Source organism: Zootoca vivipara, chromosome 2 (genome assembly GCF_965207765.1).
Source record: "Zootoca vivipara chromosome 2, rZooViv2.hap1.1, whole genome shotgun sequence".
Taxonomy (NCBI): Eukaryota; Metazoa; Chordata; class Lepidosauria; order Squamata; family Lacertidae; genus Zootoca; species Zootoca vivipara.
In genome coordinates, this window is record NC_142584.1 from 41,734,558 (window position 1) to 41,747,334 (window position 12,777).

The window sequence follows — 12,777 nt, forward strand, 5'->3', positions numbered from 1 at the left end:
GGCAGAGTTTCAGCATGTGCATGAGCATAATGTGTAGGAGCAGTGCAAGCAGAGCTCTTAGCCCATTGGACTGGACCGGGTCAATGTAGTGTAGTGGTTGAAGAGTTTGACTTGGATCTGGTAGACGAGGATGCAAATTCCCACTCAGACGTGAATCTTGGACCCATCGCCAGCACTCAGCCTCACCTCCCTCACAGGATTGTTGGAAGGAGAAAAAGGTGAGGGGGAGAAAAATGTATGCCACCTTGAGCTACTTGGAATAAAAGCAGGGTATACAATAAATAAAGCAAGGATATCAACGAAACAAGGAAACACACATCAGCCTCTGACATCCTGGGCTTGCTTCGCCCACTCATCTCATGCATAAAATTCAGGCTGGGAACAGGGCTACCTAGTACTCGTACACCTACATAGCCCTGCATATAGCTGGAGAGTGGGCAAAGGGGAAGGTGGGAGTTTGCTTATACCTTAGAGGTTGTCATAGAGCAGCAATGGAGAGTTGAAGAAATGGGTCACAAAGGTTCCAATTGGTGGAGGCTCCTCTGCTGCCAGATGGCCGTACTATGTGACCCAGCCTCCCTACCTCCAGACAGGTGGGCACAAACACCCTTCAAATGGCCTGGTTGTGCAGTCTACATCTCCCACCTTCTCAGTGGCTGCTGGGGGATACAGGTAAAGCTGCTCATAAACTTTCTTTACATCTGTATGTGCTAAACATGGCTTTTAAAGGGGGAAGGAAGCTAAGATCCTCCATCTTCCAAAGCAACTTCCAGATTATATGGAAGAAAGACCATGTTTCACACTCAATGTAGCCCAGGGTTATAGAAACAGTGCACATGTCTTACCATTTTCCTGATGTGAGAATTCTCTCCCATCAATTGTACAACGTCGAAACACCATCTTATTCTCCGTCAGGGTCCCTGTTTTGTCAGAGAATATGTATTGGATTTGCCCCAGGTCTTCAGTGATATTTAGTGCTCGGCACTGTATGGGTAAGTCTAGCTCTTCATTGTACAGGTCGATATCATTATGAATCAAGAAGACTTGACCTAGCTTGACTAGTTCAATGGATACATAGAGGGAAATGGGGATCAAAATCTGAAAGAGAACATTGCCCAGAATGTTAGAAATTTGTTGGAAGCAAGATTTCATGCTGGCTGCTCCAACAAGACTTCCTGGAGGGAACTAACTAAAAAACCCAGTAGATAAAAGTTGACAGCAAAAATGCCCGCACATTTTCTCATTGCTGTCTAGGCTCCACAGTGAATGCATTGGTTGTACTCCTAAAGCCTTTGGATCACCAGACACTAGCTAAACAGAACAAAAGAGATTTGGACATTGAAATGAACTGCTACTGAGAACCAAATAACTTTCCACCTTTATACTGGAGTGATGTACTGCCAAGGGATTCATACTACAGGACAAGGATTAACGACTGTGCAACAGAAGTCAGCCATAGTCAGAAAAACTTTCCATACAAGAGTGTAGCAACTAATATCCTTGGAACTATGAGATGTTTCAAATGTGCTGCTAACAATTGTGCTTTGGTATCTACAACTGGCTCTCAGGGCCAGTTCATGCTTCCTCTTGATCTGCTGTTTCCCCCGGGGAAAATCACTTTTGGAGCAAACAGCAATTCGGGTTTCTCCTGATTGACATTTGCTCTGATTTAGAGCAAAAGAGTGGGGTTTTCCTTGGAAAGGAGTGGGACAAGGAGACAACTGCTCAGACCAGTTCTTTCTAGGTACGGGGCAAGTAGAAGTGTGGATTCGCCAGTCTGTTTCCAGGCACAATCCAAAACCCTAGCTTTGGCCTTCAGAACCCTTCACAGTTTGGGCACACAACACCTGAAGGATTGCCTCTTTCTACATGTACCCTGAGATTGTCATGAGAGGAATGTGTCATGACCTTCAACTAGAACAATAAACCTATTGACTTGTCAGAGGAACATGTGAGGTGTGGCACCTGGTAATGAGTGAAAGAGGTTTTTCAGGAGTGGCACCCCAGTGGTGGAATGCCCTCCTCGGGGAAACCTACTTGGTGCCTACTTTCATGCCCTTGAACACCAGGCAAGTACATGTTTGTTTTTCTAGATATTTCAAATTTTGCTGCAGCTTTTACATCTTCCTAATTTGGAGAACCTTTTGCTACAGGGTGGCCTATAAATATAGAAAATAGACATGCAGTATTCATGTGGTAATAATACACAGACATATTAACTGTATATGAGCTTAAACTCCCAGAGGTATCTTCTGGAAAGCTAATATTCATCTCAAACACAGTCTGTAAGGACAAGCTTACATTGCTCGTATTTGTTATGAAAAACAAATGGGCTCAGTTACATTTCTAATGTAAAATATAGCTTCCCTTTGGATTTCTACAAACAGCTCAGAAGGTAGTTGGTCATTCATAACCATATTTATTTATTTACATGCCACCATAAAATGGAAAATAAATGTATTTTTCTTATCTCTCACATGGGCCTCAAATATCACTATCTGGACACATCTGAATCCCAATTTATCTTTTTATCCCTACACTGATACTGATATTTAGTGTTATTATTTAGTGTCATGAGAATATTCCCCCCCCCCCGTTAGCCAGTTTTATTGAACTTTGTTGGTTGAAGTATCAATTAGTTGAAAAGATAAAATGGAGGATAGGGCTCCTGCACTTTTAACAGCTGTAGTGAGTTAACTTGCTACTGAAAACCAAAAGACAACTATTAGCACGATGGATTAAATGGGCTCCTCTACATTTGTATGTGAACACCCGAACCCTAACCTTTAGGGCTGCCATCCTGGAAATTGGGATGTCAAAATGGGACCTGGGTGGATTTTAGTTAAATCAACAAAATGTCTGGGGAAAACTGGACGTATGGCAAGTAGGGCTATTTTTTTTTTTAAAAAAAGAATATTTCCTGATTTTCACTTTGGGAATATGGCAACCCTACATTTCCTCTTTCTGGCTTCTGCCCCTGCACCATATCAAATGCCACTATGGAAAAAAACCCCCAACCTTAAGGACCAGAGTTGTATTTATCTAAAAGCTTTAAATGGGCTGAGAGGAGCTGTGGTGAGTGACCTGATAAGTCCTAGTGTCTTTCCTTTTGTGCTTTATCTCCAGTCCAGATTTGGTCCCTGGAGCTGTATCTGCACCAAAGGGCAGAAGTCACATGAAACCTGCATGTTTTGCCCCAGCTCAGTGATGGTGTGATCTGAACGGAGAAAAGGCTACAGTGGAAAAGGTAAAAACAACACCCTCCTCTCTTTGCGGGGCAGCTGTGATCTGATTCTCCCCACCTGCGTACACTACTTCAGCCTTTTGAAAAAGTAGCAACACAGGATATCTGATCACGGGGCTCCCAAAGCAATGTCTGGTTGGGTCATTTGTTTTATATATTAGGTTTCTAGTATATAAAGGGAGACAGGAAGAATATTTCCTGTAAACCAGGAGAAGCCAAATGTAGTCTACAGCAATGTTCTAAAGTCCTGCAGTAATATCGCAGGATGTGGCTGGGAGGATTAATGCTAACACTGAAACATTCCTCACAGTCCCTAATAATGTTCTGTCTGCTGGAAAAGCAACAGAGAATTTATACAGTACTTTTGCATGCCCAAAGTGCTTCATATGATTTCTTCAGTGATGCTTACAGTGAGATGGGTAGGCAAACTAAGGCCCGGAGGCCGGATCCGGCCCAATCGCCTTCTAAATCCTGCCTGCAGAAGGTCCGGGAATCAGTGTGTTTTTACATGAGTAGAATGTGTGCTTTTATTTAAAATGCATCTCTGGGTTATTTGTGGGGCATAGAAATTTGTTCACCCCTCCCAAATATAGTCTGCCCCCCACAAGGTCTGAAGGACAGTGGAACAGCCCCCTGCTGAAAAGGTTTGCTGACCCCTTCACTCCCCGCACCCCAAGATGGGAGGCGAAGGCTGGGAGTGAGAGACAGAGAAAGAAAGAAAGAAAGAAAGAAAGAAAGAAAGAAAGAAAGAAAGAAAGAAAGAAAGAAAAGGAGGCAGAGAGGGACGGGTTTGTCCAAGGCTGTTGAGTTCATGGCTGAGAGCTAATATAATAATTTTTTAAATTTATTATTTATACCCCACCCATCTGAGAACTATGACTCACAGATAACACTCAGCCACTATATCATTGCTCAATTTACACAGTTTACAGCATAAGCTTATCAGCTATATGGAAGCAAGCACCCTTTCCCCCAGCCCAATTTCAATCAGACTTAATCCTCAGCCTTAAACCTATTTCCTCATTAGCAATAAACATTTTCCCACCTGTAAGAGGATTATCATCGTCAGGAACATGTAGAAACCCGCAAGAGCTGGAGCGAGATAGCTGCCATTTATATCGGGAATGACAAACAAGGGGTATTCTAAGAAGAGCCCATTCCAAATGCCATGACCTGCATCAAAATACAAACTACTTTAGAAGAATAAGCCTGGAAAAGTGCATCACTGGGAACAAGGGAGATTACTCAATTCACATACCACCTGTTAAGTAGGAACACAAACTTTAGAAGCAATCACACAGAAGTAAAATAATAAAGCATATAAGAAGATGGACCATTTAAATCTGCAGTAGTTTAATGTGGGAGTGGCTGGGTTGCTTTCTCTGTGTGTGAAGATTTGCATTGCTTTGTAGATCATCCTCTAGATCAGGCTTCCTCATACTCGGCCCTCCAGATGTTTTTGGCCTACAACTCCCATGATCCCTAGCTAGCAGGACCAGTGGTCAGGGATGATGGGAATTGTAGTCTCAAAACATCTGGAGGGCCGAGTTTGAGGAAGCCTGCTCTAGATACCATCTTGGGTTATTTGCAATTCTTGTAAGCACACAGTTGGGGTCTTTGTCAGGTTTGAAAAGTAATTGGGAGGAAGACTTATGGATGATCATAATGGGGTTCTGTGTGGTCTGGGTTATGGTCTCAGAAATAATTTAAATCTGTCTCTACACCAGTTAGTGAGACTTCTCTTAAGACAATACATAGATGGTATAGAACTGCTACACAACCTATCAACCTACAGTCCCAACTGTTGGAGAACTTGTGCTACAAAAGGCACTTACTTCCACTTATGGTGGGAATGTCCTGCCCTAAGGAACTTTCTGCAATAGTTATTGAAACTATTGTTCACTCCCTGGAATCGTTCATACCATCTTTATTTCATGGCTCAAACAAGGATTTACAAGGGAACTTTTGACATTTTTACTGAGTGCTGTCAGACAAACTATCAGGGATGGTGAAGCAGTGTATTTCCTGCATGGAGCAGGGCACTGGACTAGTCAGCCTTTAAGGTCCCTTCCAGTTCCAGCATCGAACAAGGTATTCTTTCTAATTTTAAAATATTCAGAGGAATCATGTTGGGAAACTGGATTTTGTCTGAAATGAATAGGTGATTCATATGTTTATTTTTTATAGCTTGCTTTTTGAACAAAGTCTTCATAACAGGTCAAAATATAGTAAATATCTTTGTATTAAAATGCAATATTAAAACCCCCAAAATTAAACATGATCCACATTTTGATTCTAAAAAAATGAAAAAAGAAGGCAAAGCTGCTCTTGTTCTCTGGTAACTGAAAGGTATGTCTGAAAAGCTGAGCAAAGCTGAGCAAGTAGATCTGGTGAACTTCTGGTGGGATGAAGTTTCGCAGAGCATTGCTAATTCATCTTAATATTTTTGACAAGCAAGGGTGCAATCCAATGCCCATTTAACTGGGAGTGAGACTCATTGAATGCAATGTGTCATACTTCTGAGCAGGCTTGGATTTATAGGCAAGCTAACAAGTTACAGTTTAGGGCCTTCATCTTATGAAGGGCCTCTACATAAAAAGAGTCACTTTATTTCACATTTCATACAATTTGTTAAAATAAACAGACCTATTGCAAGACCAGTGTTTTTGTTAGATTTTCCATTTTTAGTTGCATCCTTGACTATGTACCAGGATATTTGCAAATATAAAAAAATTATTCTTTCTATTTTCATTTCCCTTTCTGTTAGAATAATACACAGCTTTTGGTAATGCCAAGGGGCCTCTTAAATTGAACGTAGCTTAGGGCTCCAGCATATCTTGAGCTGTCCTTGTTTCTGAAAAGGCTTGTAACGGATTGTGCCGTAAATCACCTGCGTTTTCATCCCACCTGGCCTGAACCCCTTTTCTTTTTCTGATGAACATCCACCATCCACCCGGAAAACCGATCAAGTTGCAATGTCAGTTAAGTCAAGAAACTCATTTTGAGCTGAAGTACCAACAGTAAAATATAATAATTAAATCTGTGCTGTTGTTCAGCTGAAGAGGATTCTTCACTTCTGGGTCCTTCAGTACTAGACTGGTTAATTTACTGGCTTACTGCCCTGTCATGCCACTTTTCTCCAGGGCACTCTATGCTGGGAAAAAGAAACTCACTATGAAACCTTGCAACGCATAGCGCAGTGTTTTGCAACTCACTTGTGTATTGCCACTTAGAAACCAGGATACAATTACAGGAACCTTTACATGCCCTGCCAAATATTTATTTGTGGAAAGCTCAATAGTGTTTGTTTTCATCAGAGTTTGACACCCCTGCAAATCGTGGTCACAGTAGGACAGGATTATCGTAAAATTGCTACAAAGCAATCCTTTCCCCTGCTACATATTGAAAGCAATTGGTTCTCTCAGCACCAATCTAGGAAGCCCACCAAAAACAAGCTATTCCTTTTAGCAGTGAAGCACATCATTATTGCAAAGGCTTCTTGAAATCCAGGAACAAAATTTTCATCATCACTCCATACCTAGTGCTCCAGTGAGACACATGATGAAAAGCAGCCCCACGCAGAAGAATATATCAATATTCAGGCGTTGTTCTATTTTGCTGCGTTTATAACGAGGACCTCTGTTGTTTAACATGGCTTTTGTTTCAGGGCCTTCAAGAAAAAGAAGAGGAAGGAACAGTCATATGGCTTTATTATTTTAAGAATGGTTGAATGCTAGACTTTAGATAAATTCATGTATACAACATTAAGTCTCACATCGAATATAAATGATCTGTAAAAAGGATTTTATGATCTGAAAATAAAGATGATGTACGTACCTTTGCAACCCAAGAAAATCTTTAATAAAAACATTTTTTAAAAATCATTAAACAGTTTGGCTTTCCTGTGTTCATGAGGTCACCAAGTATTTCAAAGCAGTTTTTAGGAGGGCACTTTTAAAAAACAGACATGCATTTGTGCGAGAACTTTAGAAGTTCTAGAAGAGGCTTGGGGAACCAAATGAGGCCCACCAGCTTCTTTATTTGGCTCTTGGAACTTTTTCCAAGCCACATCACTTGGTGGTCCTGCTTCACACCTCAAGAGCTTCTGCTTGGCTGGAATGTGTCCTTGAACTCTGATAATCCCTATAGGAGGATGGAGGGGTGTGTGTGAGTGTGTATTGAAGCCAACCTGCTATAAAAAGATAAATTTTACATTTGTTGCTTTGCCCACTTTTGCCTCGGGCTCCTGTGAGATCTCTTATCCCATATCAGATTCCCAGATGGAGGCCCTGCACACACAAGTGCCGGCGGTTCGAATCCCCACGCCGGGTTGAGCTCCCATTGTTTGGTCCCAGCTGCTGCCCACCTAGCAGTTCAAAAGCATGTCAAAAATGCAAGTAGATAAATAGGTATCACTCCAGCGGGAAGGTAAACGGCATTTCCGTGCACTGCTCTGGTTCGCCAGAAGTGGCTTAGTCATGCTGGCCACATGACCTGGAAGCTGTACGCCGGCTCCCTCAGTCAATAAAGCAAGATGAACGCCGCAACCCCAGAGTCGTCTGTGACTGGACACTGTAGCCTCTATTGTGCCTCATTCCCAAAGGAAACATTAACCCTGAGCAGCATGCCTGCAACCCCTGGAATCTTGTGCAGCTACTCAACAGAGTTTGGGGAGGTGTAGAACAATATATTCACTTACCACTAAAACTGCCCTCCTTATTAGAACAAATTAGTGCTTGGAAAGTAACCAACAAAATACAAATCTTTAATAAGGGATTAAGGGGGTTTGGTGAATTTACAAGAATCTTAGTCTAGTGCCTGCCCTAAATAAATTGGTATAAAACATCACTAAGTGTATTTTGAGTTGTACATAGTTTGAGTGGCATACCCACCATTGCAGCACACACTGCATGTTGACCAGTTCTGCCATTTACAAGAGAAGCCAGAGGAAACCAGTGTCAGGAAACTCACCTACACACTCCTCCCTGAAGCCCCTTTTCAATGTTTTAAAAATGGATTCAGCTTGTATGTATGCATGTAAAATAGGAGAGTATTATTTAGGGAGCAGTCCTAAACTAATTTACCAGGGAAGCAATCCCATAGAAAACAGTAGGACTAATCTTCAAGTAAACATGCATAGGGCTGGGCTGTTGATTGAATAAATGTACATTCAGCTCTCTAAGAATAAAAAAGGGTAAAATGTCCACCTGCGTGGGAAGCTGCTCTAGAACAGCCGAAGGGAAAAAAACTTGGGATGGGCATGTATATGTTTGTACACAACCTAAGCCTAATGTTGTGTCTAGGGTAGATGCCTTGCTGAGGAATAATCCACCAGGGGAAAGCAGAGCTTTGTCTCAGCAACCCTTTAAAATGAACAGAGAGGAATTCTCTCTCTCTCCCCACTGCCGTTCCCAGAGGTTCTGTGCATTAAAAGGAAGTCCCTCCTCACACATTATATCATTAACTTATGCAATTCTTTGCCAGAATATATGTTATAATGCTCACTACCTTTCCTAACTCTAAGGGATTAGACACATATAGGATCAATCTATCAATTGCTATTAGCCATAACAGTTAAAAGGAAACTCTGTGCTCTGAAGCAGTAAATCAGGTGCAGGGAACATGCCACAGGTGATGCTTGTCTCCACCATGCTCTGCTTGTGGGCTCCTGAGGCCCATCTGGTTGCTGTGGGATCTGATCCAGCAAGACAACTGTTATGTTCCACCCAGTCTACACTAAAGTCTAGAGATACCTTACTTTAAAGTCAGCACAGTTTCCTAATACAGAGCTACAATATTATATAAAAAAATTGTCTAGTAGCACCTTAGAGACCAACTAAGTTTGTCATTGGTATGAGTTTTCGTGTGCATGCACACTTCTTCAGATACACTGAAGCAGAAGTCACCAGACCCCTATATATAGTGGGAGGGTGGGGTGGGGTTTTTCTCAGGAGGGTAGTAGGAGATGGGTGATTAACCCCACCCCACCCTCCCACTATATATAAGGGTCTGGTGACTTCTGTTTCAGTGTATTTGAAGAAGTGTGTATGCACACGGAAGCTTATACCAAGAACAAACTTAGTTGGTCTCTAAGGTGCTACTGGACGTTATATATATATTGACTGCACCAGACCAACATGGCTACCCACCTGAATCTACTACAATATTATGTGGGTGTTCATATAGAGCTCCCTTGAGCATGTTACTCAGTGAAATACATTTGACAACCAATCCACCTCCTGGAAGTATTACTTGAATATACTGTTTGGGGGAGTGGTAAGCTTTTGCTACCATTATCATTACTATAACCTGCTATAACTATTACCATTAATAGTGCAGGATATTTCTTTTTGAGTCACTTCCTTATAGTCAGCAAAGAAAGGGATTTTGTTTCAGTGTCTGAAAACTGTAGAAACATACACTGTATTCACAATGAACAGCTACTTGAGGTTAGAAGAGACAAAGTACTTAAAAGTGTTAGAATCTAATTAGATGGCCGACTGATTTTTAAGTATGTTTGACTATTTCACAGCAACCAAATTGACTTAATGAGAAGCTGCTAGTGCACTTTCTGTGTGAACATAAAGAAAGCCCAATATGTCAGATCCAGCAGTGAGTAATTTTAATGTTCCTTAGCTCTTCTTGAAGTGAATCTGAAGTACCAACAAAACAGCAGGCCAAAAAAGAAAATGTGTACTAAATTAGAATCAAATTGCTCCAATTTCAGTGGACGGGTATTTGAAGTTCTAACCATGAAACATGAAAGGGAAACCAGACTTTATTCTGTACCCCTCATGGTGATATTCAAGTTCCCTGCTTTCCCTTGCTCTGAGCATGGCCACTGTGGAGCTGTGTGTGAACAAGATATCAAGTGACAGTCCCAGCATCAAAGGTCTAAGATGCAAATAGACAGTTTTGCAGAGGGATTTATTAGGAATAAATATTCCTAAAATGTGCCTTTAGGTCCTCCCCAGTATTCCTAAAGGCACAGTCCTAAAGTCAGGAGCTGTCATTGAAACAGGCATAGCAGGGGAAGGAAGTTAGTTCAAAATGCTCTCTTCTTGGAATGACAGTCTTGATCAGGATCACAACCACAGCTGCAACCTTCTTTTTTCATGGCTGTCCAAGGGCATGCAATTGGGTATTCCCAGTCATGAAAATGTTTACTCAGAGCAAGTTGCATTGTTTTCAGCAATACTTCCAGAGAAGAGGGCACAGGACAGAGCAGTAGATCGAAAAGTCTTGGAGCCCTGGAAACCCTAAAAAAGGAAAGGCAACCTGTGGCTTTCCAGATGTTGTTTGACTCCAACTCTCACTCAACAGGTGCAGCCAGTACAGCCAATGACCAGTTGTTGTCCATCAACATCTGGAAGGAACTAGGTTCTTCCTGTTTATTATAAAAGCTCCTTCTTCACAGTGCATTCAGTTCTCTTTGTAAGTAGCTTCTCTGGGTACCCATTCTGGATTACCAAGTGGGGCAAGCCATGTTTGTCTTTCTTCAGACTGTTTGTGGCCGTTCCTGGTTAGGTATTGCTCTAATATAACTTTATTATTTAATTTCCCTCTCTTTTATAAAAGTTCCCAGAGTGTCTTTGTGTAAGAAGAAAATACAAAACACAATTAGAGCACAAATAGTACAAATCTGTATCTAAACATACTCATGGGTATGGCAGCCAAACAGTATGATTGATGCAATTTTATCCCCATAAACTGATCTTTCATAAAGCAACAAGTTTAGCCAAAGCCACTCTTGCCCTCCCTACCATTTACAATGGTAAACCCCATTGGCAAACAAATGAGTGTTAACACTAATGTCTAAGGGAGGACTGGGAATGCCAAATCTCTGACTCTACTGCACGGCATTTCAAATCAAATCATTAATCCCACTGATTAAAAAAGGTAAAGCCTTCAAATATGAAGTTTAGAACAGTTTATATACACAGTTGTTGTTGTTGTTGTTGTTGTTGTTGTTGATACTTATAGTGCATTCCTACATGTCTACTCAGAAGTAAGTTCCATGGAATGCAGTGAGACTTACTCCTAAGTTAGTTTATCTAGCATTGCTGCCTTGATTAGATGACACTCTGCAAGTGCAAAACAAATTTCAGGTTGCACTGATGACTGTTGGAACAAAGAAACAAATCATATTTCTGGATTGAACAGACTTAAAAGCACTACACGGGGAAAAACATTACCTGCATAGACAACAATTCCTATTGTAACCTCTGTGTTCCTCACTGTGCATCCACGAAGAAGGAGACTTTCATTGTTAAAACCAATTCGTGTGAGGTCAGGCTGCTCCCTACAAGGAAGAAAAGGATTTCCCATTTAATTTCTTGGCTCTTTCAGTGCAATCCCACACATATCTACTAAAAAAAAAGCCCGGGTGAATTCAACAAGACTTATTTCTAGGTAACCATGTACTGGACTTCAGTCTTACACACATATATATCACATTTCTAAACCAGGGGTGGCTAACCTGTGGACCATCATATGTTGCTGGACCCCCAACTCGCATCACCCCTGGACCATTGGCTATGCTGTCCAAGGTTAACAGAATCCCCAAACATCTGACCTCAAGTTGGCCACCCTGTTTGAAGGTCATGCTCTGGCTTCAAACCAGAGCCCAAGGGCAGAGTTTCTATATTACAGATACTCTGCTCAAGGTCCACATCAGAATCACCAAATAGCGGTTCTGCAGAGCACTCTTTATGCTCAGTGTATAAAGATCTTGGGAAGTTCCTTCTACTTTCTGTTGTGCAACAGTGGTGGCAGTTATAGGTAGGTAGTTATAGGTAGGTAGGTTTGTCTGAGACATCTATGAATGTAGGGATAAACATTGCAGTAACTTACACATAGCCTTTAAATCGATTGAGATGGTTGTTGGGTTTTTCGCAAACAATTGTGCTTTGGAAAAGTTCTGGTTCAAATTCAGCGTTCTGCAAGAAAACCAAACCCACAGTGAGTTCCTGTTATGTCAGGAGCAAATCAGTGCACTATTTCTGAAATAATAACAAGATAACAAGCTGTGTAGTGAAAAAGGAACATCAAGCATTTAAATTTACATCAGAAACAACTGCCACCTAACACTATAATTTACAGTGAGCCCAATATTTGTTATTAACCTGTCAGGTTGAAATGTGTTCTAATTTTAAACCCAGTTATAATGTATGTGTGTTTTCAGGCCTATGTATTTATGTGTATGTATTTGTATATAAAATCATTGCTTAGACATCAATTATACAGTGTTGTAAAATGTAGCATCAAATGTATTTTGGGCTGCACCCATGACTATCTTCCTTAAAGAATGAGTAGCAAAGAAAATAATGTGATTCTGAATCCATGAACACCACCAACAAGGCCTCACCTGCCAAACATAAGGTCTGAGATGGCTTATATTGGGGGAAGTACTCAGGTCCAACTATTTAGCACTTTATATGCTAGTACTAGCACATTGAATTGGGCCAGATTTCTTAGGTTTGGACATCTTAACTTTACCAGCTTGAGTTTCCATTCTCTGGCATGTCCAAATT

General features: G+C 41.2%; 1 protein-coding gene across 4 annotated transcripts in view; it reads right to left on the reverse strand.

The window, feature by feature from the left end:
* ATP10B (ATPase phospholipid transporting 10B (putative)) overlaps window positions 1-12,777 on the reverse strand; it is a 122,177-nt gene that overhangs the window by 24,582 nt on the left and 84,818 nt on the right. For all 4 annotated transcript variants that reach the window (XM_035104946.3, XM_060271741.2, XM_035104944.3 and 1 more), the window contains 5 exons: window positions 12,098-12,183; window positions 11,440-11,546; window positions 6,783-6,914; window positions 4,290-4,417; window positions 846-1,098 (listed from right to left, as the gene is read on the reverse strand). In XM_035104946.3, the coding sequence (XP_034960837.2) occupies window positions 846-1,098; window positions 4,290-4,417; window positions 6,783-6,914; window positions 11,440-11,546; window positions 12,098-12,183 (706 nt within the window). The remainder of the gene's footprint in view (window positions 1-845; window positions 1,099-4,289; window positions 4,418-6,782; window positions 6,915-11,439; window positions 11,547-12,097; window positions 12,184-12,777) is intronic.